Genomic DNA, 23,754 nt, shown 5'->3' with positions numbered 1-23,754 from the left:
TTTATAGTTATTAGAGAATATTGGCTGTATTACCCATGTTGTACAATGTATCCTTGTAGCTTATTTTATACATAATGGTTTGTACCTCTTAATCCCCTACCCCTAGTTGCCTCTCCCCCTTCCCTCTCCCCAATGGTAACCACTAATTTGTTCTCTATATCTGTGAGTCTGCTTTTTTTTTTGTGGTACGCGGGCCTCTCACTGTTGTGGCCTCTCCCGTTGCGGAGCACAGGCTCCAGACGCGCAGGCTCAGCGGCCATGGCTCACGGGCCCAGCCGCTCCATGGCATGTGGGATCTTCCCGGACCGGGGCACGAACCCGTGTCCCCTGCATCGGCAGGCGGACTCTCAACCACTGCGCCACCAGGGAAGCCCTGTGAGTCTGCTTCTTTTCTGTTATATTCACTAGTTTGTTGTATTTTTTAGATTTCCTACATATAAGTGAAATCATACAGTATTTGGCTTTCTCTGTCTGACTTATTTCACTTAGCATGATGCCCTCCAAGTCCATCCATGTTGCTGCAAATGGCAAATTTCATTCTTTTATTATGGCTGAGAAGTATTCCATTGTATATACACACCACATCTTCTTTATCCGTCATCTGTTGATGGACACTTGGGTTGCTTCCGTATCTTGGCAATTGTAAATAATGCTGCAATGAACATTGGGGTGCACGTATCTTTTCGAATTAGTGTTTTGGGTTTTTTTCTGCACTTCATCTTGAAGATGCAGGTAAATGCTTGGCTTCGGGTCTTGGACTGAATATGTATCTGTGTGACATACCTGGAGACACAGACCTTCTGTCTTTTGTGAAGATACTCAAGCATGTTGCACTGACATAATCTTCTGATCCTATGAGCACATTCTAATTTTAGTTGAACAATTAGATGCTGTTGTTTTCCTTGCTTTCCTATTTCTCTGTCAATTGTTATCCCAAGTCAGCTGGCAGACCATCCGTGCTCATCCTGCTGAATCAGAGTGAGTTCACCTGTCAGTGACTTATTTATCAATTTCTACATCCGCTGTTCTGGTAGAAAGGGTCATTGGAATCTGTGTCCTGCACACACCAGCTGCAGACCTCGGGGAGGGCGCTCCAGTTCTGTCTGCAGGATGAATACTTAGCTCTACCCAGGGAGGTTGCGTCAGACGGGTCCACCTGCCCTGGAGCCTTGTCCTCCCTCCACCCTCTGGGTGCTGAGGACCAGGTTCTGCAGGGCACCAAGCCCAGCTCTGGGCACGCTGCCAGGAAGGGGATGGCGGCCAGTAACTTAGTTCCTTCCTGTCATCACCCAGACTCCAGCTGGCTGTTTTAAATTTGGTCAAAACCCACCATATATTAGGCATCAAATTAAACGGATGAGTAGGTATCAAAACTTCACTTTTTTTTTTTTTTGCGGTACGCGGGCCTCTCACTGTTGCGGCCTCTCCCGTTGCGGAGCACAGGCTCCGTATGCGTAGGCTCAGCGGCCATGGCTCACGGGCCCAGCCGCTCCGCGGCACGTGGGATCTTCCCGGACCAGGGCACGAACCCGTGTCCCCTGCATCGGCAGGCGGACTCTCAACCACTGCGCCACCAGGGAAGCCCCAAAACTTCACTTTTTTGATGCACGTACAGCCATTATTTAAAGCAGCATGAGAGGTCAGATATCTAAAAGCGTGTTTAAAAGCTGATAATGCCTTTTAAATTAAAAGAAGGACCTGAGTGAGTCTAAACCTGTGCTTGTTGGTTTTGCTGGGTCAAGGATTCCTAGCACAGTGCTGTGGATTTCAGGGGATTCGGCAAACCCCCTAAACTTGCTGTGCTCCTGCTGTGGGGAGGGGAGTCCATGACCCCCAGATGGTAGGAGCTACTGTTCCGTATGCCAGCGGATGTGGCCCGCCGCCCCGACATCTGAACACCTTTCCTGCTGCCAGGAAGCAGGCACGCTGTTGGCTGAGGAGAACCTCTCCACACTGTTGATGCAAAGTGATGCTTTGTCACTTGAAGAACACACCCCTTAAGCTGTGAATCCACACAGACTCCATCTGACTAAAGTGAACATCATCTAACATTTAGGGTTTTCTATATTCCGAATTTTTCCTGTACAAAACTGTTCTAGTAATTACGAGAAAGTAAGCTAATTTTATTGATAGCTTTGGATTCCAGTTTACGTAACTGTACATTAACTGATATATAAAATCAATCGTTACTTCTTTCCACTTTTTTCTTACAGACTTGAGGACAGTAGACCAGTCATTTGAAAATGTGAAAGAGTGAAAACTGTACTTTTTGAGTAATAATCTACCTAACGCGAGTTCTTATTTTTAGTATTTAAGAATTCACTTTAGTAAACCAAAGCATTAAAAGAACACAGGCGAGGCAATAAGAATGTAAGTAAGGAGGCGACCAACCACTTCACAACGATGGTTGTGAACTGGCAGCACGCCTTCAATGCACACCTAACGTTTGTAAATCATGGAGGAAAAGCACGAGTTACATGAGGGCAATTTTGTTTCCAGAATTAAGTTCTATATAGATCCTTCTTTAAAATACCACAAGAAGTTTTCTGATAGAAGTTGCTTTTTTTTTTTTTTTTTTTTTGTCCACTGCAGCATGTGGGATCTTAGTTCCCCAACCAGGGATCGAACCCACAACCCCTGTATTGGAAGTGCAGAGTCTTAACCACTGGACTGCCAGGGAAATCCCAGAAGTTGCTTTTTTAATAACTGCATTCCAATTCAATAATTCCAGTCACACAGTTTTGGGGAAGACTTGGTTTAATTTGCCCAGTCCAAGCAAATTCTAACAGTATGTTCTCCAAATCAAAGGAAACCAATCAAAGGACAGCCAAAGAAACAGGTGATGCAGGAGTTCCATGACTGCTTCCTGGGACACCCTCACCTGCTCCAGCCCCCACAGAGGTAGTTACCAAGGAGATGCACAAAGATTGCACCTAAGTTTAATTTGTCAGTTAGAGATGCTTTCAAACAATTGTTCAATTCACCTGTCTCTGAGCCGAAGTACGAATAGAGCTATGATCACCTAAAAAGGCTCTCATTGTAAAGAATAACATTATTCCTGCATATAAAATAAATCATACTCTTTATACAAAAGTCAAAATCACTCATAATTCTACAATTTAGAATTAACCACTGTCAATACTTTTTTCTATGCAGGGACTTTTATATAGCTGATCATATTGTTTATAATCTAATATCCTGCTCTCATATCATAAACACTTTTCCCCAGGTGAAAGTTTCATACCCACTTTTTATGGTTACTAATATTCTATTATGTGGTTGAAATAATTTAACCATCCCCTTAAGTATTCCTTGGACTTCGCGGTTATGTCTCACTTCCTTGCTATTATAAATCATGCTTTAATGAGCACTGTTATCCACGAATTCTCTGCACATTTCACTAGGGCCAGAAGTATGACCACAGGCCAAGCGCATTGAGCAGAATGCACCTAAGAAAAGAAAGGAAGGGTCATTTCACACCCCCGACAGTGATGCAAACCCAAAGTTTAAACCCAAAGTTTTAAAATAGCATCATTTAAATTCAATATTCTTGGTGGTTTAAAATCACGATATTTCCATTTGATTATGTGAAAAATCTCAAAGCATCTTAGCCATAATTATAATTTTAGTAGAAACTGGGGCAAATACTTGAATTAAAGTAAACTAAACAGATTTGAGCCTTCATCAATAATATAGAACACAATTTAGAGTCCAGGATTTTTAAGAAATTAAATAAGTAGAAAAGAAAGCTTCTATTAGTTATTAACTAAAATAAAAACATTGATATTGTCCAAAATATGCTAACTTCTTTCTAAAGAAAGTCCCAGGCTGATCCCCTTTTATTGGCTCATCTGACTGACATCTCAATTATTCACTCAAACCACAGACATCTAGCTTTAAAGAGATTATTTGGCATTTCATAATATCATACCTGTTTCTATATCTTCCTAATGTTTTTATAAAGAATTGCTTTTTTCCAGCACCCTGTTACATATATTTAAAAGAAACGAGAATGTTTTCATAGGGAAAAGAGGGAAAGTAACAGATGGATTTACGTGTATTTAAATACTCTTATTCTAATCCAAATTGGACTAACACAGCATTTTAGTAGAAAGCATTTTACTTAAGTAAAATGGAGTTACTTCAATATCAAATCCTGCATTCGTGTATCTGTTATGAAACTTATGAAAACATAAAGCTTAATAATAAAGGGATGAATCTATAAGGCAGAAGTTCTGGGTGCAGTTGTCTGAAGTTTTAAATTCTCACATTTCACTTCCTTTTTTACAATTGCCCAATCTATTACCATAGATTTTTAACTCCCCCCAAATCTCCCTTCAGCCGCTCCAAGCTTGGGCAAGAAAGATCTTTTCAGAACTGAAATTCCATCACCTTACACCTCCTTCCCCAAGCAAAGCCTCCAAAGCTGCCAGCACCCCCCTTCCCCCCCCCCACCCCCCACCCCCGCCCGCCCCGCCCGCCCCGCATCCCGCTACACTCTCCCCGCAGGACGAGCCCCGCTCCCTCCCACCACTGGCTCCTGAGGTCCCCTCTGGAATGGAGTTACACACACACACACACACACACACACACACACACACACACACGCCTAGTTAGCACTTTTTATATCTGATCGCAGCTTGAAAATAATTTCCTCAGAGATTCTTTCCTGAGCGCCTGTCCGGGTCTGAAGTACTTTTATGGGGTCTCTTGCTGACTGTCACGGCTGTAACTTTACTTTTCTGTGATCACTTGATTGTCTTCTCCACAAGGCAGCAACTGGATTGATTTTGTTCACCCCAGGTGCCCAGATGCTACTCAAACATTTTCTTTGAATTAATGAATGAATTTGGAGAGTTTCAGAATACTTTGCAATCTTTTTGTCCATGGAGATGTGTGAAAACTTGACCACTTTTTGAACAAGAAAACCGGAGGCCAGAGGGAGGGCTGGGGACAACAGCAATGACTGGAGACTAGCGTGGTGTGGCCCCCAGAGAGCAGGGGAGGTGACGCTGAGCTCCTGGGGGAGCTTTGATGATAAATGTAAAAACGCCACAGAAGAATGCTACGATCAGATGCATTTTAAAAGCCATTAATAAAAACAGTGTAGGAAAAACAATTCAAAATGATACCCACTCAAAGCAAGTCTTCCAAAATGTCCTGGTCTGATTTTCAAGACCTCAGACTTTCCCAGGCAATCTGGGGAGGTCACAAGAACACCCTGCATTTTGACTGAGCAACCCGAGAAAGCAAACTTTCAGTGTGGTCTTTGGAATCATCGGTGATGCGGTTTTCTAGGGTAGTTTTACATGGGAGATGCTTTGATTCTGTTGGTGCCCCAAGCTCCCCGTCTCGTCCGGACTCGGCGCAGGCAGGATAGGGCAGTCAAGCCCACAGACCCTTGGACGCCTACGTAACCGCCTAGTGCAAACACTGTGGCTGCTGATGGGTTTACTGTTTCACATCTTGTTTTCAGTGTCTTAAAACGATATGAATGGCATCATGCCGTGGTGTCCTCCGGACCTGGCTTTTCCATTCAGCAGTTTGAGATTCACCTGTGTTGACATGTATAGGTCTAGACAACGTAACTAACTTCAGTGTAATAGTCCTTTGACTCTTTGCCATTGGTTTCCAAATGGTGCTGCAGTGAGTACTCTTGCATGTCTGCTGTGTGTATGTCAGTCTCTCTAGTGTACCTGATGACCTACTATATTCCTGAATATGTTCTGTACCTCCTAGGCTGGTTGCCTCTGTGTCAGCTGCCATTCCTGGACTTTGCATAAAAGCCATCCTGGGAAGGTTGGGAAACAGAAGTCACTCGATGCCCAGAGAACCAGGGGTATCAGCATACTTTCTCTACTAGTTAATTTCAACTTGATTAAAGCAGTATGCACCGCAGTGAGGTAAGGTTTGGTAGCCCTGCAGACCTAGGTTTTGAATTCATGTCCTCTGCGGCTAGTTGTAACTTTGGGCAATCTATGCTTTAGTTTCCTTCTCTGCAGACTATCTACGTGGCAGGTGCTTGGACGGATTTGAGAAAATGGCTTATAAGTTACTTGGTTCAGGGTGAGGTAGATAGTGATAAGCTATAAGCTTATTATTACAATGATAAGCTTACAACAATAAGATATAAACTTGGAATGAAGAGGCCAAATCATTATAAATTCAACAATATTGCAGTTACAAAGCACCAGTGAAAAAGATAGTTATTAAAGTCAAATGTGAATGAACTTATAAATAAAATTTACGATAAATATACAGTGTTTACAAATGTAAAGTGTAAGCTTTTTGCTTGCTTATTTTTTTGTTAACAGTTAATAAAGCTTTATTGATGAGATCTAATTCACATGCCGTACAATTCATCCAATTAAAGCATCCAATTCAATGATTTTTGGTACATTCATAGAAATGACGGTGAGCGTCTTTTCAGGTGATTACTGGCTACAGTATTTGTTTTGAGTAAGTGTCGGAAGTATATTATTGTTTTTTTTAAATAAATTTATTTATTTATTTGTGGCTGCGTTGGGTCTTCGTTGCTGCGTGCAGGCTTTCTCTAGTTGCCGCGAGCGGGGGCTACTCTGTCGCGGTGAGCAGGCTTCTCATTGCGGTGGCTTCTCTTGTTGCAGAGCATGGGCTCCAGGTGCACAGGCTCAGTAGTTGTGGCTCGTAGGCTCAGTAGTTGTGGCTCGTGGGCTCTAGAGCGCAGGCTCAGTAGTTGTGGCGCACGGGCTTAGTTGCTCTGCAGCACGTGGGGTCTTCCTGGACCAGGGCTCGAACCCGTGTCCCCTGCATTGGCAGGTGGATTCTTAAGCAGTGTGCCACCAGGGAAGTCCCGGAAATATATTATTGAATGTCTCTTATATGCCAGGTACTTGGGGTCACGCTGACTTTTTTCATTAGCACTTCATTTGATATGGTATTATACTATTTTGTAAATGGGAAAATTAAAGCTGGAGATATTAAACTGCAGATTTACATCTGAATTTTATATCCATTTAAAAGTACACTCCTTCGAGTAAGTGTGTAGCTTTTCTTGTATTTGTTAATTTCATTCTTTGGTATGTACTCCTCGTGTTTCAACAATGAGTCAATCTGACGAGGCAGTGGGTGTTTTCACATCACGGAGGGCCCACCAGCCCTGTTCTAATTGATCTGCGTGTAACACAGGTCGGACAGCAGACACCATCATCCTCTTCACATGGGAGGAAACGGAGCTCTGGGGGCCACTCGCCCAAGGTCCTCAGTAACGACAGAGCCTGGCTGTGAAACCAGGTAGGGGCTCCAGGGTGTGCCCCCCACAGGCCCCGGGCTGCCTCCACGCCGTATGTACCCTCTTTCACCTCAGAGGCTGTGTGCCCTGAGATGTGCCTGTGAAGATCCCAACCAACAACACGCTGCTGGGGTAAGAGACTCAGGAGAGAAACTTGAGATTGTGATAAGGAAACTAGCTACACAGACTGAAGGGTCATGGTTGCTATGGAAAATACGATGCATTTAAGTGCGTTAGATACAATCTTAGGAGGCATGAGAAACACCTCTTACTTTTTATATTTAAACGGAGTCCAAAAATCATTATTGCACTGTTTTTATAACCAGAAGAATAAAAAATGATTTTTCCCTTTTCCTGAACTCAAGCCTTTGGTTCTGCTGTGGGTCGAATTGTGCCCCCTGAAAGTTCACATGTTGGGAATCCTCACCCCAGGACCTCAGAATGTGCCCTTTCTAGAGACGGGGCTGTTGCAGGTGTAACTAGTCGAGATGAGGTCATGCTGGAGCAGGGTGGCCCCCACCCAGTGGGGACACTTGCACACAGACACGCACACGGGGAGAACACCGCGTGAAGACGAATGCTGGGCCTGGGGTGAGGCATCACCAGCCAAGGGACCCAAAGATGCCAGAAACCACCAGGGCCAGCAGGGGTTAGGAACAGACTCCCCGTCAGGCCCCGGAGGACCAGCCCTGCCGACACGTGGATCTGACCCCAGCCTCCAGAACTGTGTCGCGTCACCAGTCTGAGGTCCCTAATTACAGGAGACCCAGGAAACTCAGACAGACTCTGACAAGTGTGCAAACCACAGCAGCCCCATGGGACCCACACCTGAACCTCACTCAACAGTGAAGAGTTAATTCTTGACTACCAAAATCACTAATCTATACACTACTTTTCATAAGAAATGATTTTGACTGTTCCCATCACCATGTATTTTATTTATTTCAGCTAGATATTTACAGATATTTGCTGATACAAAAATACAAGGACCAGGCAGACTGAAAGTTGAGGCAATGCCACCCTCACTGCAGAACCCTCCAGCTCCTTGAGCTCTGTGTACTTCCCCAAACGCTTTCTCACAGGCTTTAAACAGTTGAAAATGTTTCCGCGTGAGAACGACCCCACGGCACTGCATGCACCAGGACTGGACGGGGCTCAGTATCTGTACTTGGTGGAGTAGTCCTTCGGGGACACGACCAGGCCGCGGCCCTTCCGGGCCCCCCGGTACACCGTCTCGATGATGTCGATCATCTCCTGCTTGTCTTCCATGGCCCAGTTGATCTTGTTGTTGTTGCCAGTGCCCAGGTCGATCATGATGTGCTTGTTCCTGTAGGTGGGCAAGAGGGGGTCCGTGCTCGTGAAAATGCTTCTGAAGCAGAATCCTATGGAAAACCTACCTGTATCTCCCACTGCGAACGAGGACACACACAATCAAGCGGGTCCGCCACTGTTTAGCAGGCTGGAAACCACCTAAATGCTGCTTAAAGAAACACACGGCTCCTTCCGCGTGCTCTGCACTCCCTAAGACAAAAAACCTACAGGGCAATCAAGGCCAAAGGACACAGCTTCAGTCACGTGGAAAGACAAACTGTTTTCCAGAGGGCTGCACTAATTCACCTGAAAAAGGCAATGTGTGCGTTTGTCACGGTGTTCTTGTGAGCACCTGGTGTAAATTTCATTGAAAGCCATACTAACTGTGAAATAAATGATATTTTGCATTTCTATAATTCTTCGTAGACTGACCTTTCAAGACGCTTCTTTCTGAAATGAATTTATAGGGGCACTGCATAAAAGAAAGACATTAACGCTTCTTGTACCAGCTGCACTGACTTTTATCAATTTAGCTTCCCGTTTCTGCAAGGTTGTGCGTCTGGCCCCCGGCTGCTGTTCCATGGTGCGTGCCCCATCCATCCTGAGGTCACAGCGTGGCCTCCTTTCAGCCAGGGCGAGCTTCCAAAAGGCAGACCTGATGCTTCTCTCTTGCTGCAAACACTCACTTCCAGGAACCTTCCAAGTCCACACACTGGCCCAGGAAACCGGGCATCTGGGCCCCGACACGCTCTCCCCTGAGCACCCGCCACTCCCCAGCCCTCACCTGCCCGTCCTCCCTCATCCCCGCAGGTCCCCAAACGTGCGGCCTGCGCTGCCCTGTGCCCCTGCCTGCGCTCGCCCGTTGGGATGCACGTGGCTCATGCCAACCTTACCCAGCAGCCTTTGGGCACTCCCTATCACCCTGCTACACTCAGTGTCTGTGCCTCTGTAAACACCTGTTGCAATACTGTGATTTATAGGGAAAATATATACTTGGTCACTCAGAAGAATATATTTCTCATATGCATTTGGTCTTCACCCACAGATCCTGGCTCACAGCTGCAAAACCTTCGGAATTTCCTGCAATAAGAGTGATGGGATATTTGGACTCTAGTCCTCCGTTCCTGAAGACGCTTTAGGGCCATAAAGGTGAAACGGGTACATAAGCACCCTTTCTGTCACAGTGAGTTTGTTAAGGAAGGTGACTTCTAGATCCCTCCAGCAGGGTGCCCAAGAATCGCCTGTTGGCGTAGGGAAGGCTGCACACGCGCACACGCACACACGTTGCAACTGGGCCTGGGAACCCCTTTATCACCTGTCCCCTTGCATCTCCCTGGTGCCTTGTGCTAATTTACTCAGCTATCGCCATCAGATGACGGTCTGTGATAGGAGAAGCCTGTCTTATCTGACTTAATGTCCCAGCACTAGACATAAAAGCCAGCAGGACTCTATACGTATATATACTTGGTGAATAAATTAATTAAAATACTGTTACTACTTGTCTTAGAATCCTGGAATCCCGGGTCACAGAAACAGTAGGTTTTGTCCCCTTTTCCAAGTGCAGCATCAGTCCTAAACTATCAAAACACACGGTGGCCGCAGCGCCACTCGACTCCTTTCTGCAACCTCCTTCCCCGTCAGGGCAGCCCCGCCCAGGTGGGCCCTACACAGTGCGGTGCCCACGGCCCACCTGGAGGGCTCTGGGAAAACGTGAGAAGCACGGCAGAAAAGGCCGAGATTGCCTTAAACAGCCTGTTAGTGGAAACGTGGCTTGGAAGGAGGCGGGGATGCATTTCGGGGAGTGGAGGAAAGGGATCCTTGCTGCACAGCGGCAGAATGTCTGTGACGCTGCAAAGTGATGAGCATGGATACCAGCCGAGGACACGTAAGCAAAGTCTTGAAGGCGCTGCCTGGGTTCGTACTGCTTATAGTAAAAGGAGGGAGACAAACCGGAGTAAGATCCGTTAACCCAGAAGATTTCTCAGCCTCTCCAGGTAGCAAAAGACGCTGAAATCCAGAAATGGCTGCTGAGCTGTTCACACAGAGGGCACACCACCTTCTGCTGAAACCTAGTAAAGACCTAAAAGTCAGAAGGTTCAGTCACAGGACAGGATCTTCCCCCAGGAAGCAGCCATCGGGCAGAGGGCAGCCCCGGTGCCCAGGACAGAAACACGACTGGCTCAGGCTAAGAGGGACAGAGCACGCAGTGAGAGGGGCTGATGCAACCCCAAAATGCTGCTGGCAGGAAGCAGGTTGAAAAATGAACCAGCTGCAAATGCCTTTCATAAAAAAGGCAGGAAAAACTGGGTAGAACCCTCCCAGGGGGAGGCACTGGGCCAGGACTATGGTCCCAGTGCCGCATCAGAGCCCCCTTCCGAACCCTGACGCCCCACGGTGAACCCAAATCGCTTCCTGTGCCTGTCCCACACTGCGTCCTGGAGAGGGGGCCACAGATACGGAGCTGTGTCCAGGAGCTGTGCTTAATGGGTCACCTGGGAAGCCTCAGCCACACCCAATTTTGCACATGGGAGGGATGTGAATCTTTGGGAGCCGGAGGGCAGGCTGCAGTAGGCAAAATGCTAAAATAACTCCTGCTACTTCCCGCCCTAATCCCTGGGACGGTGCTATGATGGGACACCATGCCTCTGATCAGTTACACTGCACTGCAGAGGGAATTCTGCAGATGTCCCTAAGGTTACTCATCAGTTGATTTTAAAATAAGGAGACCTTCCTGGATTATTGGGTGAGTCTAATCCAATCACAAGTGCCCTCTGAAAGCAGAACAGGAAGCTGGAGCAGCTGTACGAAAAGGACTCAACTCGCTGCTCAGGGCTTCGAAGACAGACGGGCCTCTAGAGGCAGACAGCGGCCCCAGCGGCAACAGACCTCAGACCCCCAATCACCGGGAGATGGATCCAGCCCACAGCCCCGGTGAGCCAAGTGGATTCTTCCCTGACCAACTGCCTACATGACAGCCCAGCCCGTGACTCTGGCCTTGTGAGACCTCGAGGCAGAACCCACTGAGCCTGCCTGGACTCTGCCCTACAGACCTTGAGCTCATAAATGGTGTTGTTTTCAGCCACCAAGTTTGTTACAGAAAATAGAAAACGAATACACACCCTGCACACTCCACCCAGACCTTCCTCGACCTTTAGGGAGCTCCGCTTCTGCAGTATGGCCTAATGCTTATATTGCTACTTACTAACTTTTGTAGTAACAATAAACAGTACGAAATTTTGACAAGTAAAAACAGTGATTTTTTTTTTAAATGGTGAGTTCTTTCCAAATTAAACCTCCACAACAGAATTTTTTTCACTCATGATGTTACTTAACTTTATTATATAAATACCATCAAAGGTATTTGCGTCTGCATCAGACTCTTGTGTACCTAACTCCGCATTTTCCTTTCATGCAAAGCCTGCCAATCATGGGTACAAATTAATTTAAGGTGATTAGGGAAAGTCTATTCCTTGAGCCCATGACTGACTGACTAGGGTACACAATAGAATTTTTCAGCTGATAAAAGATTTTTTACAAGATTTTGTATTTATAAGCAAAGTAATTAAGTACAGGTTTTCCTCTTGGATATCACAAAAGGATGCTAAATAGAGTCATTGATACATTTAAAAAGTGAGTTATTTTAAAGACATTTTTCATCAACAGATTAAATTTAAAGGTATCTTAAATTTCAGTAAGAATGTCTTCCATTTAATAACACTTCCCCTAGGTTCCTGGGCAGTTATTTCAAAATGGTAATTTGTTACTGAGTAAATGCTAAAACTGGAATTGTTACTCTGAAAATTATTTAAAAGATGGATTGCCTGGTGATACAAACTATATTATAATATGACTGCATAACTGATTTCCTCCTAAATAAAAGAATCTAAAGATTTCTTGATCTCATTAAACTTCCAGACCATCTATTCAATTTAAACAACAACTTTAAGATAAGAGAACATACCTGAAGAAAAACATGACAGTGCACGGATCGTATAACTCATACATTTTGTTGAAGTCAGGTACTTCTGTAATATCCACAAGATAAATAACTGCGAAATTTTTAACCTAAAAGTAAAGGAGATTGGGGGAAAAAAACTAAAATAACAAATCAACTTTTTATTCTGTAAAAGCACATTCAAAAACAAAAACAGAAGAATTTGTGTATAACAGGACAATTTTCAAACTGACTCTGCAACATTTTTTCCCAGTAGAGCTGCCATGTAGGAAATTACTTCAAGAGGATCAGGGTCCTGAGCAACCATCCATTAACATCTCATTTAATGTTTTTCAGAACAGCAAGTTATGAGAACCCTGCAGAAGACGTCCACAGATACATTATTCACGCTGATCTAGTAATAATCTATGTGAACTTTTCCAATTTGTACTTTCACAAATACTGAATTACACGCATTAAACAACTGCTTTAAAACATGCCTTTGGGATTCAGCCACACACTCCCCTCTTACTGAGGTCTGGACACTTGCACATACTAACGGCCTAACACCCCAAATCACGCTGCAGGTAACTAAGGTTCTTTAATTTCTTCCACAGCTGGAAGCTCATCAGAGAACATCTGGAAAACCCAGAAAACCATAAATAAAACAACCTTCAACCCCAACACCCCGAGCTGACTGCTGAGAATATACTTTCACTATATTCCTTCCCATTTTTTCTGGTATATATGTTTATACTCTTTTAACAAATGTGATCATAGCGTGATCACACTACAAGATTTTGCATCCTGCTTCAATTATGAGCATCCTCTTACATGAATCGTACACTTTACATAAGAGAAAAACAAAACCAAAATTTTATGGCTACATAACAGTTCACCAAGTGGCTACGCCATTATTTTTACCATTCTTTTGTTATTTCCTTTGACTTTTCATGAATATAAATAATTCAGATTTTCACTGATATCAATTATTCACATGTGCACATTATTACCCTTAAATTCACATACATACTTCATTATTTCCTAAGGATAAACACCTAAAATAGAATCTTTAGAACAAAAGACATGACATTTTAAAGGCTCCTTGTAAATACTGTCTCAACGCCTTTTAGGAAGCTTATACCGATTTATATCATGGGTTGATTTATGCCCTTTCACCCCGCAAGAAGATATACTGAAGTCCTGACCCCCAGTACTCAGAATGTGACCTGATCTGGAAAAAGGGTGCCTGCAGAGCTCATCAGTGAAGGTCAAACGAGGTCATACTGGAGTCTGACCCCTAATCCAATCTGACTGGTGTTCCTATAGGAAAAGGGCCATGTGAAAACACACCAAGGGAGAAGCCACATGAACACGGAGGATTGGAGTGACGCACACCTATAAGCCATGGAGTGCCACAGGTCGCGGAAGACGCCAGGAGCTGGAAGAAACAAGAGGGGATTCTCCCTTGAGGGTTTCAGAGGGAGCACGGCCCTGCTGACACCTTGATTTCGGATTTCTGACCTCCAGGATGTGAGGTAATAAATTTCTGTTGTTTTAATCTGCCCGGTTTGTGGCGCTTTGCTACAGCAACCCCCGGAAATTCATAGAAAATGCACAACGTTTTTTCATATAAAACTAACTCTAAAAGCCTAACTGTAATTTACAGATGAAATAATACGGTATTGGGGATTTGCTTTCAATACTGCAGCATGAAAAGCATTTGAGGGGTTAAACGGTACAAGACTGACAAAATATTGGTGATTGCAGTAGGTACAGAGGAATTCACTGTTCTCTCCCCTTCACTTGGGAATATGAAGAAGTATTTAATATGGAAATTTAAACCACCATCACCCAGAGAAAGGAGGGAAGGAAGTTTACATTTAGTGGGCACTCCTTTTGAGGACAGACCTCGGTGCTGAGGTAGGGGAAGAACAGGTGTCTCTCCCAGCCACATGCCCCTTTCCTGGTGAAAGGAGAGAACACACCTGCAGAAGGTGGAGAGTGAGCTGAGCACCATGTGCTCACGTGGCCACAGCAGACACCGAGGTGGAGGACTGGGCAAGGCCAGCCACGCGCTGGCAGAACTGCTTCCTGCAAAAGTCACCCCGCTGGTGTTTAAGGTTCTGCCCACATCCAATTTCACTAAGCAGACATATTTTATTTCTTCCCACATAATAAAACAGATATTATATATATAAAAAACAGATATTATAATTAAAAAGATAGATACTAACATCACAGTATAACCAAACACAAACACACATACACACATCTGCCTCCTAAAGCATAAGATGACAATCCAACAGGAGTCCCAGACACCCTTCAATCCAACGGAAGCCAATTGGTTCTGCTTCCTAGAACCTCCAGATCTCCCAAGTTAAAGCAGAAATCGACCGGAGAAACCACATTCTCTTAAAAGTTACTAGAATATATCTCAACTAGTTCACATATGAGGACATTCAACTATCCCAACTCAATGTCATATAATTTTCACACTGTAAACACTGGTTTTTATGTGAGATTTTCTAAAAAGGCCTTATTTTCTTTTGCCTTCAGTGATGAGTAAGAAAACCGTAGCTCATTCAGAAGCAAAAAACAACTGACACGACAGGATTTCATTTTCTCTTCCCTCCACATAAACCACATCATGACGCCTCACAAGGTCGGGAACCACACCTGCGATATTTATTAAAGAATGAACTTTAGAAATAAACCTATATTTCAAAATTCAGGAAATATATTATTGTCATTATGGACTTAATTACCTAATCCTGAGTTCAAACAGACCTGCATTAAGAGGTGGTCTGGTCCCGCTTCTTCCTTAGAGGAGGTGCCCTGACGGGTCCTCCAGCCCCTGCAGCTCTGGGAGGAGAAGGCCCACAGCACCAGCTGGCCTTTCTCTAATTCTGTGACCCTCCCAGCTTCTCTCCTTTGGAAGAGCTTGTCCTAAAGGGGGTTGCACGGATTCTATCATGATGCTTTCTACAAGGGCTGAACTATTTCTCCTGAATGTTTCACATCCATTAATGAATCTGCAATTAACTATAACCCTTGTGTATTTTTTATATAAAACTGAAATAAGCTAGGTGTCTATGATCTTTTCTCCATTTAAAAAATGTCCATTTTGAAAACACAGAAATGGAATGGAAACATCACTGCTTTGTTTCCAGCCCAGTATTTTTAAAACAAGTTATATAATTTAAAAGTACATGACAGTCAGGAAATTCCCTGGCGGTCCAGTGGTTAAGGACTTGGTGCTTTCACCGCCAGGGCCCGAGTTCAATCCCTGGTTGGGGAACTAAAATCACACAGCCACGCAGCCCGGCCAAAAAAAAAAAGTATATGACAGTCAAATAAAATCAATAGTATATAAGTGCTTTAAAATGAAAAGTAAATGTTTCCCTTTCCCCAGACCCACATGTTCTCTTGTGAGAAAACTGCATACATTCTGCTTTTCTCCAGCTAATGTCATTAACCAATGTTCCCCCACGTTACTAAATAAAGCTCTTAGGAAATCACTTTTAATGGTCAAATAATATCCCATCCAGGGGAGAAGATGCTCCACTTTAAATCCTAACGCCCCATTTCTGAGCCCGGACAAACTACTTCGTGGCACCTGTCTCTTGGGAGCTGCCGTGAGGACCACGCCGGGAGTCCATTTCCCACCTATCACCGTGATGGGGCTACGCGCCACACACTGGAGATTACGGTCATAAGCGTGCTCCCCCTTCACTGGGCACCACGGTTCTTTCCAGTTTTGCTATCAATCACAGCAACAGTCTCAGGGAGCCTAAGGCATGGCTGTCCTTAGGGCTCTTCACCCAATGCCGAGCTGCTTCCCAGGGGCTGTACCTGCTCCACTTCTGCCTGAGTGTTAGGTCTGCTTTCAACGTACGCCCTAAGAGTTAGACCTTTGATACACCTGAAAAATGACAGTACACTATTTTAACGTGTGCTTCTTTGAAGTTTATTTAACCGTTGGAATTTCCTCTTTTTTTCCAGTTCTGTGCCCATTTATCCACAGGGGTCTTACCTTTTTAAATGGTACTTTAAACTGACCTGCAGGAGTCTACAGTATCTACAATAATATTTTGCCCACTAGATTTGCAGTAATGTTAAGCAGCTGTTGAATAGTATTTTTTTTTCAATCAAGAACCAGATGTACAAATTTCCCTTCTATTATCAAGTTGTTTTCTAGTATATGTCCTTTTGATTGTCTAAACTAGTAACTGTCCTTTCCAACCCTGCTGCCACACATTTTACAAGCAGGCTGCTTCTTCAGCAAGTCAGTGATTACGCAGTTCAGTGGTCCTGCATGCTGCCAGGTGCCTCCGGGTTAATGTAACTCGTGCAAGTCACCAAGGCTGAAGGCCGTCGGGGCTGCCAGCCGCGCTTCCACCCTTCTGTACAGAGCTCCTCCACTAGCCAAGAACCCACCTAAGATTCTGGGAAACATGTTCTTGACTGTCAATTGGCACTATGTATTTTTGAAGTGTCAATTTTTACATTTTTAGATAGTTCACTTCAAAGCCATCAAAAAACTGCATGATAACTTCATTTCCTCAAATTACTGTTTGCCCTGATTGGCTGTTGGTTCCTATGACATTCCTCATTTGAGCATAAATTTCTGCTGATTCAACCTACTTTATCTCATGCTTAAGAATGACCCCCTGAAGTCATTCCTACGTAGTTCCATGAATACATTTACCTTGTGTACAATCTAATTAGCACTTATGGCTATGAGATAGTATCACTGAGGTTTTGCGTATTTTAAACTCTATCTGTATGAGCTTTGTAAACAGACCAAAATGAAACATCCCACTTACTCTTACATATAATGGGATTTAGAAACAGTGAGCTGTGGCAAAGTGCGTTCCTACAAAATGGCAAGACAGCTCAGAAGTACACGAAGTAGTCTCGCTTCGAAGCTGTGCGTAAAATCAACCCACTCGACAGGAACCTTTATTTTGGTTATCACTCTACCAAACTCCAGGCATCTGTCAACTTTAAACATATCTCTAGGTTTTCCATACAGCTCAAAACGAGCGCAGCACGCGGCAGGGCTGGAGCTACCAAGCAGCGAGTCGGTGAGTCCCGTTCCAGGAGGGACAGAGCGGTCAAGTCCAGCCTCAGCACTGGGACTCTTACTCACTTTAACACAGCTGGGGTATCCAAACAGGGCTCGCAACAAGACGAGGAAGATGCCCCATTATCTGCCGTTTCTGCAGAGGGAGATAGACAGTTAAATTGTTCTTTATACTAAAACCTTAAATTTCAAAAATTCCTATTGTGCTTCCCCAGAAAGGGCTTCCAGAATTATAAACTCATATTCTGCCCTTATACTAAGTAGAAAATAAAACATTAATAGTCTTGTAATGCATTTCAAGCTTGCATTCTGAATAACTATACTGTAATATAGTATTGAAAGTTTATTAAAATAGAAATCCAAGTTTTGGACAAAAGAAATGGAAAAACTTAAAAGACCAAAGAAAAGCACTCAAAGTGAGCCCAGTTAAACTGTAGCAAAAGAGCACGTCTGCTAGTCCTACAGCGATTTGCTCTCTGACTGATATATAGGGATCAGAAAGGAACAGTTCCGGTAAAGCTCCCTAAAAACTTACGCTGACACAAAATCTGCCTCCTAGCTAAGAGCATCTTGCTGAGTTTTGCTCAGATACGAAGAGCAAACCACCCTCACGCCTCTGCCATCCTAGCCTCGTGCTGGGGGCAACCGGGTCTGGACATCCCCTGGTGCTACCTGCAAGGCAGAATCCAGAACACACACCTAAGTTACTTCAGAGTCAACACAGCAGTAGTTCGCTTACTGAACAGTGTCTTTGCCCATCTTCACTGAAGCCTGCAGTCTCTGCCCTTGACTACTGTAGCTTAAGCCATGCAGACACGAGTCCCCGACACCACCTCACTCTTGACCTCTGACGGGACTGGGAGGACCCCCGGGGGAGAACCCTGCTCTCCTGAGTTCCCCAGGCACCTCCTCAAGCTCCCGCAATGTCTAGGCGCCCAAGAGGAAGCAGAGGGGAACGGCTATAATCACAGCACTCCTACTCTGACCCTGACCTCGTTGAGGGGATTCCGAAAGTCATGTCAGAATTCCCTGGGGAGCTTCTTTAAAAAGCCGTTTCTGGACCTCGCCGCAGACTTGTAGAATCAGGATCTCTGAGATGCACTTTGGTATCCCAAGCGATACTTACGCTGACAGACACAGAAGGACGGTCCCTAATGTTCACAAGGCCACCTCCCCCAACTCTGCCTGTCCCACCAAGTAGGAGACAGTGGAAATTACCGATGGCTGGTCAGATCATTTTTCCTTTCCTAAATACAAAATATATCCTTACACCTGTTACTCTTTACTCAAAGGCGTTATTTTAACTCAGCCCATATTAGCATATCCTACTCCTGTGAAAGAAAAGATGGCTTCAATGTTTCTTACTTTTACTCTTCATTAAAATGAATAACCTCTCAAATTATTATGGAATATTAATAAGTTAAATATTTTATTAGCATCCTTTTGCCTTTTGCCCTATTGCTACACCTGCAAAAATCTAAATCAAAGTTATCTTAGAATCCCTATGAGACAATTATAGAAAAAGAATTAAGCCCTGGTTATTCAACAGTGCCCTACAATTGCACTTTACTGTCAGCAAACAAAGGCCAGAGACAATCCAGTGTACTACATTTAAGAATTAGGAAAATTAGCTCTAACAAGTATAGTTCTACTTTCTCCCAATGTTTCCTGCATCTGAGTCACTCTAAGCTATAAATCGGGTCACTTAAAAGAGCACCGGTGGGGTAAAGAAACGACCCAAAGAAAAAGAACGGTATTTACTACGCTATCAACATAAATGTTCTGCTTTATAAACGCAACAAATAAACATGGTACCAAAAAAAGGACAATCCTTTTAAACTAAGCTATTCAAAGTAAGCTCCTAAGCTCCTGCCAGTCTGCAAATGTGTTTTGCTCTGGGCACTACAGATGAAAATTTTTGAAAACACCCTCTCAGTTAAAACCCCTGTAAGTTAATAGGAATTATGAACTTCTTTAGGGGGGAGAGATCATGAACTTCTTAAAAATTTGAAAATCTATGGAAAATTCTCCCAGAAAAGAACATAAGCTATTCTGACCAATTTCAGGGAGCCCATCCTCACATCCCAAGGGAAGACTGGCCGTTTGTGAATCCTACTGCTTCTCTTTCGCCGGTGAACGTGCCGCACTGTTTTTTTTTTTAGTTTTTACATTTATTCTTTTTTTTATTGGAGTATAATTGCTTTAAAATGGTGTGTTAGTTTCTGCTTTATAACAAAGTGACTCAGTTATACATATACATAGGTTCCCATATCTCTTCCCTCTTGCGTCTCCCTGCCTCCCACCCTCCCTATCCCACCCCTCTAGGTGGTCACAAAGCACCGAGCTGATCTCCTTGTGCTATGCGGCTGCTTCCCACTAGCGATCTATTTTACGTTTGGTAGTGTATATATGTCCATGCCACTCTCTCGCTTTGTCACAGCTTACCCTTCCCCCTCCCCATATCCTCAAGTCCATTCTCTAGTACGTCTGTGTCTTTATTCCTGTCTTACCCCTAGGTTCTTCTTTAAATCTTACCGGCAAAGCAATCCAACACGATGAAATGACCAAACGGAAGGCGGGACGCGTTGTGAGGCGGGGCTGCGTTACCTTTTCAGCTATGCTGTACAGAACCTCGTCCATCTTCATACAAGTAGGGTCCCAGTCGTGTCCAAACCGAATGACGACCACGCGGTCTTCTTCCGAGAGGATGGCCTGATCCACTTGCCAGCCATTGTGCAGGTGCGGGAGCATGTACGACATCTTGGGGCCGACGGGTCTGCGGGAGGGAACCACCGGCCAGCTCCTCCCAGCTCCAGCGCGGAGCACCCACGGGGCCCCCACCCCACGGAGCCTCACCCCGCGGGGCCCCCACCCCACGGAGCCTCACCCCGCGGGGCAGTCGGTGCGCTGCCGGGAAGGCCAGGCCCGCTTCCACCTCGACCCCAGACCCCGACCGACCCCACCAACGGATCGCCTCCGCCCCGCGGCCCAGAACCCAGGGCGAAGGGACCCTTGCGGTCGTGCACCCACGCCTCCCTCGCCACCCGCTCCGGCGCCCGGCCCGGCACGCACACTGGGCCCTGCGGCTCAGCGTTCCTTCCGGGCGTGTACGCACGCCCGCAGTGCGTGCGCGCCGGCGAGTGCGTGCGCGCGCCCCCGGGCGGGGGCCTGGGGGCCGACTGGGCGCCGCAGTGACGGGCGTGGCTGGGCGGTCCTTATGGTGAGAGACTCGGAGGCGGTTCGGCTGGGTAGGGCTGGTCCAGACCTGCTGCCTCTCCGGTCGGTCCATCGGAGTCTGAGCTCCTACGGTGCCACCGGGGCCCGGGGTGGACGGACCGGCCCGCCGGGACCCCGGGCTGGACGGAGAGGATGGCATCGCTGAGGAAGGGCTCGTCCCCGTTTACCCCCAGGCGAAGTCCCCCAAATTAATCATTTTGGCGGTCACGCTTTCCAGACGTAAACACAGTTGCTGTATTTGTCAAAAGCAAGTAATTAACAGAAGAGTCCTGGTAAGACTTACACGCGCCCAAATAATTTATTAAAATTAGTATTTCTAAACATATTTTATTGTGGTAAAATATATATAATATAAAATTTACCATTTTAGCCATATAGTTCAGTGGCATCGTTGACATCCTTGTACAGCCATCACCACTCCAAATACTTCTTTTGTTAAAAAGCTTTGTTGAGGTATTATTCACATACCATAAAGTGATTCCCCCATTTCAAATAAGATGGTTTTTCCCAGAGTTGTGGAACACTACAGTCTGATTATGGAAAATTTTCATCACCCCAAATCCTGTACTCATTAGCAGTCAGTACCATACTCCTCCCATCCCTTTGGCTTTTGTCAACTACTAATCTATCCTAGACATTTCATGTAAATGGAAGCATAAGTATGTAGTCTTTTGTGACTGACTTTGTTCACTTAGCCTAATACTCTCAAGGTTCACCCACACTGTAGCAGGCATCAGCGCACTTGACGCTTGAGCAACAGGGGTTTGAACTTATACATGTAATATGTGTACTACATGATCTGCAATTGGTTAAATCTGCAGATGGGGAACCGCGGATATGAAGGGCCAACCGGAAAATTATGCGTGGATTTCTGACTTCACAGAGGCTCATGGTTGAAGGGTCAGCTGTACTTGGTTCCTTTTTGTTGCTGATTAATCTATTGTTTGGATATATTGCATTTTATCTCTCCATCAGTTAATTGACATCAGGGTTGTTTCCACTCTTTGGCTGTTGTGAAAAATGCTGCTATGAACATTTGTGTACGAGTTTTTGTATGGATTTTAAGTCTTCATTTCTCTTGGGTATGCAGGTGGCGTGGTTGAATCATGTGATGTTTACTGTTTTGAGAAATTGCCACACTGTATTTGAAAGCGGCTGTACCATTTTACATTTCCAACAGCAATGTGGTGGGGTTGGACTTCTCCACATCTTTGTCTACTCTTATTTGTGTGTTTTTGTTTTTGTTTTTTTACAATGATACCCTGGTAGTTGTGAAGTGATGTCTTACTATGGTTTTGACTTGCATTTCCCTAATGGCTAGAGATATAGAGCATCTTTTAATGTACTTATTGGCAATTTGGAGAAATGTCTATTCATGTCCTTTGGCCACTTAAAAATGGATTAGTTGTCTTTTTATTATTGAGTTGGAAGAGTTCTTCATATATTCTGGATAGAAATTCCTCATCAGATATAAGAAAATATTTCCTCCCTTTTTTTTTGTTTTTTGTTTTTTGTTTTTTGCGGTACGTGGGCCTCTCACTGTTGTGGCCTCTCCCGTTGCGGAGCACAGGCTCCGGACGCGCAGGCTCAGCGGCCATGGCTCACGGGCCCAGCCGCTCCGCGGCATGTGGGATCTTCCCGGACCAGGGCACGAACCCGAGTCCCCTGCATCGGCAGGTGGACTCTCAACCACTGCGCCACCAGGGAAGCCCTCCTCCCATTTTATGAATTGACTTTTCACTTTTTATTGGTATCATTTGCAGCATAAAACTTTTAAATTTTTATTAAGTCCAAGGTATCTGTTTTTCCCTTTGTTGCTTGTGCTTTTGGTGTCCTGTCTGAGAAACCATTGCCTAACTCAAGATCATGAATATTTATTCCTCTTTTCTTCTTAGACTTTTAAAATTTTAACTCTTACTTCTAGGTCTGTGATCATTGTGAATAAATTTTTATGCACGGTGTTAGGTAGGTGTCCAACTCTATTCTTTTGGTTTTTTGTTTTGTTTTGTTTTGGCGGTGCCACGCAGCTTGTGGGATCTTAGTTCCCCCACCAGGGATTGACAGCTCTGTTCTTTTGTATGTGGATATCCAGGTGTCCCAGCACCATTTATTGGAAAGAGTTTTCTTTCCCCATCACATTGCCTTGGCTCCCTTGTTGAAAATCAATTGACTTTAAATATAAGGATTTATTTCTGTAGTCGCAATTCAATTCCATTGACCTGTATGTCTAGCCTTATGTCAGTACCACACTGGCTTGATTAGCGTAGCTTCGTGATAAGTTTTGAAATCAGGAAGTGTAAGTCCTCCGACTTTGTTCCTTGTCAAGATTGATTTGGCCATTCTGGGTCCCTCGCATTTCCATATGATCTTTAGGATTAGTTTGTCAATTTCTGCCAAAAAAAAGAAAGCATCTGGGATTTTGATAGGAATTGTGTTGAATCTGTACACGAATTTAGGGAGTATTGCCATCTTAACACTATTAAGTCATCCAATCCATGGATATGGGATGTCTTTCCATTTATTTAGACCTTCTTTAATTTTTATGACTTTTATAGTTTCCAGTATTCATGTCTTGCCCTTTTTATTAATTTTATTCCTAAATATTTTATTCCATTTGATGCTATTTAAATGGAATTGTTATTTTAAATATTTTCAGACTATTCGTAATCAGTGTATAGAAATAGAATAGATTTTTGGAGGAGGGAGGGAACAATCATTTTTTATTTTTATTTTATTTTTTGAATCTTTTAAAGTTGTATCAACCACACATAATTCAATGGAAATTTTTAGTGACGCGTCTTTAGTGCCTCTCTAAAGCATATAACTTAGTCGTCATAGATATAAGCATTCTATGCCTTTTGCACTCATACTTCATAGTTTTATGGGACATTTAAATTATGTAACTTCAGTAAT

General features: G+C 44.4%; 1 protein-coding gene across 4 annotated transcripts; it reads right to left on the bottom strand.

The window, feature by feature from the left end:
- Positions 1-8,190: 8,190 nt before the first annotated feature.
- On the bottom strand, positions 8,191-20,760 carry TXNL4A (thioredoxin like 4A). Of its 4 annotated transcripts, none has more exons than XM_079941806.1 (4): positions 20,677-20,760; positions 20,140-20,380; positions 12,543-12,646; positions 8,191-8,597 (listed from the first exon to the last, which is right to left on the bottom strand). In XM_079941806.1, the coding sequence occupies exons 2-4, from the start codon at positions 20,362-20,364 to the stop codon at positions 8,426-8,428; spliced, it is 501 nt and encodes a 166-aa protein (XP_079797932.1). In that variant the 5' UTR covers positions 20,365-20,380; positions 20,677-20,760; the 3' UTR covers positions 8,191-8,425. The 4 variants fall into 4 exon arrangements, with proteins under 4 accessions (XP_079797932.1, XP_079797931.1, XP_079797933.1 ...); XM_079941805.1 differs by lacking the exon at positions 20,677-20,760 and adding an exon at positions 20,492-20,662; XM_079941807.1 differs by lacking the exon at positions 20,677-20,760 and adding an exon at positions 20,492-20,662 and having other exon boundaries at positions 20,212-20,380.
- Between the last annotated feature and the right edge of the window lie 2,994 nt (positions 20,761-23,754).

This window comes from Stenella coeruleoalba (assembly GCF_951394435.1).
Source record: "Stenella coeruleoalba genome assembly, chromosome: 14".
NCBI lineage: Eukaryota > Metazoa > Chordata > Mammalia > Artiodactyla > Delphinidae > Stenella > Stenella coeruleoalba.
Note: the sequence above shows the minus strand (reverse complement) of the source record. Positions and strands in the feature narration are given on the sequence as shown.

Bases quoted from the DNA above. Each gene is read 5' to 3' on its own strand.
- TXNL4A (XM_079941806.1), bottom strand. From the start codon at position 20,364: ATGTCGTACATGCTCCCGCACCTGCACAATGGCTGGCAAGTGGATCAG. The intron at 12,647-20,139 runs GTAAGATTTAAA...CTTTACTTTTAG, and splicing joins CGTGTTGGATTGCTTTGCCG to GTTAAAAATTTCGCAGTTAT. The intron at 8,598-12,542 runs GTATGTTCTCTT...GCCCACCTACAG, and splicing joins ACTGTCATGTTTTTCTTCAG to GAACAAGCACATCATGATCG.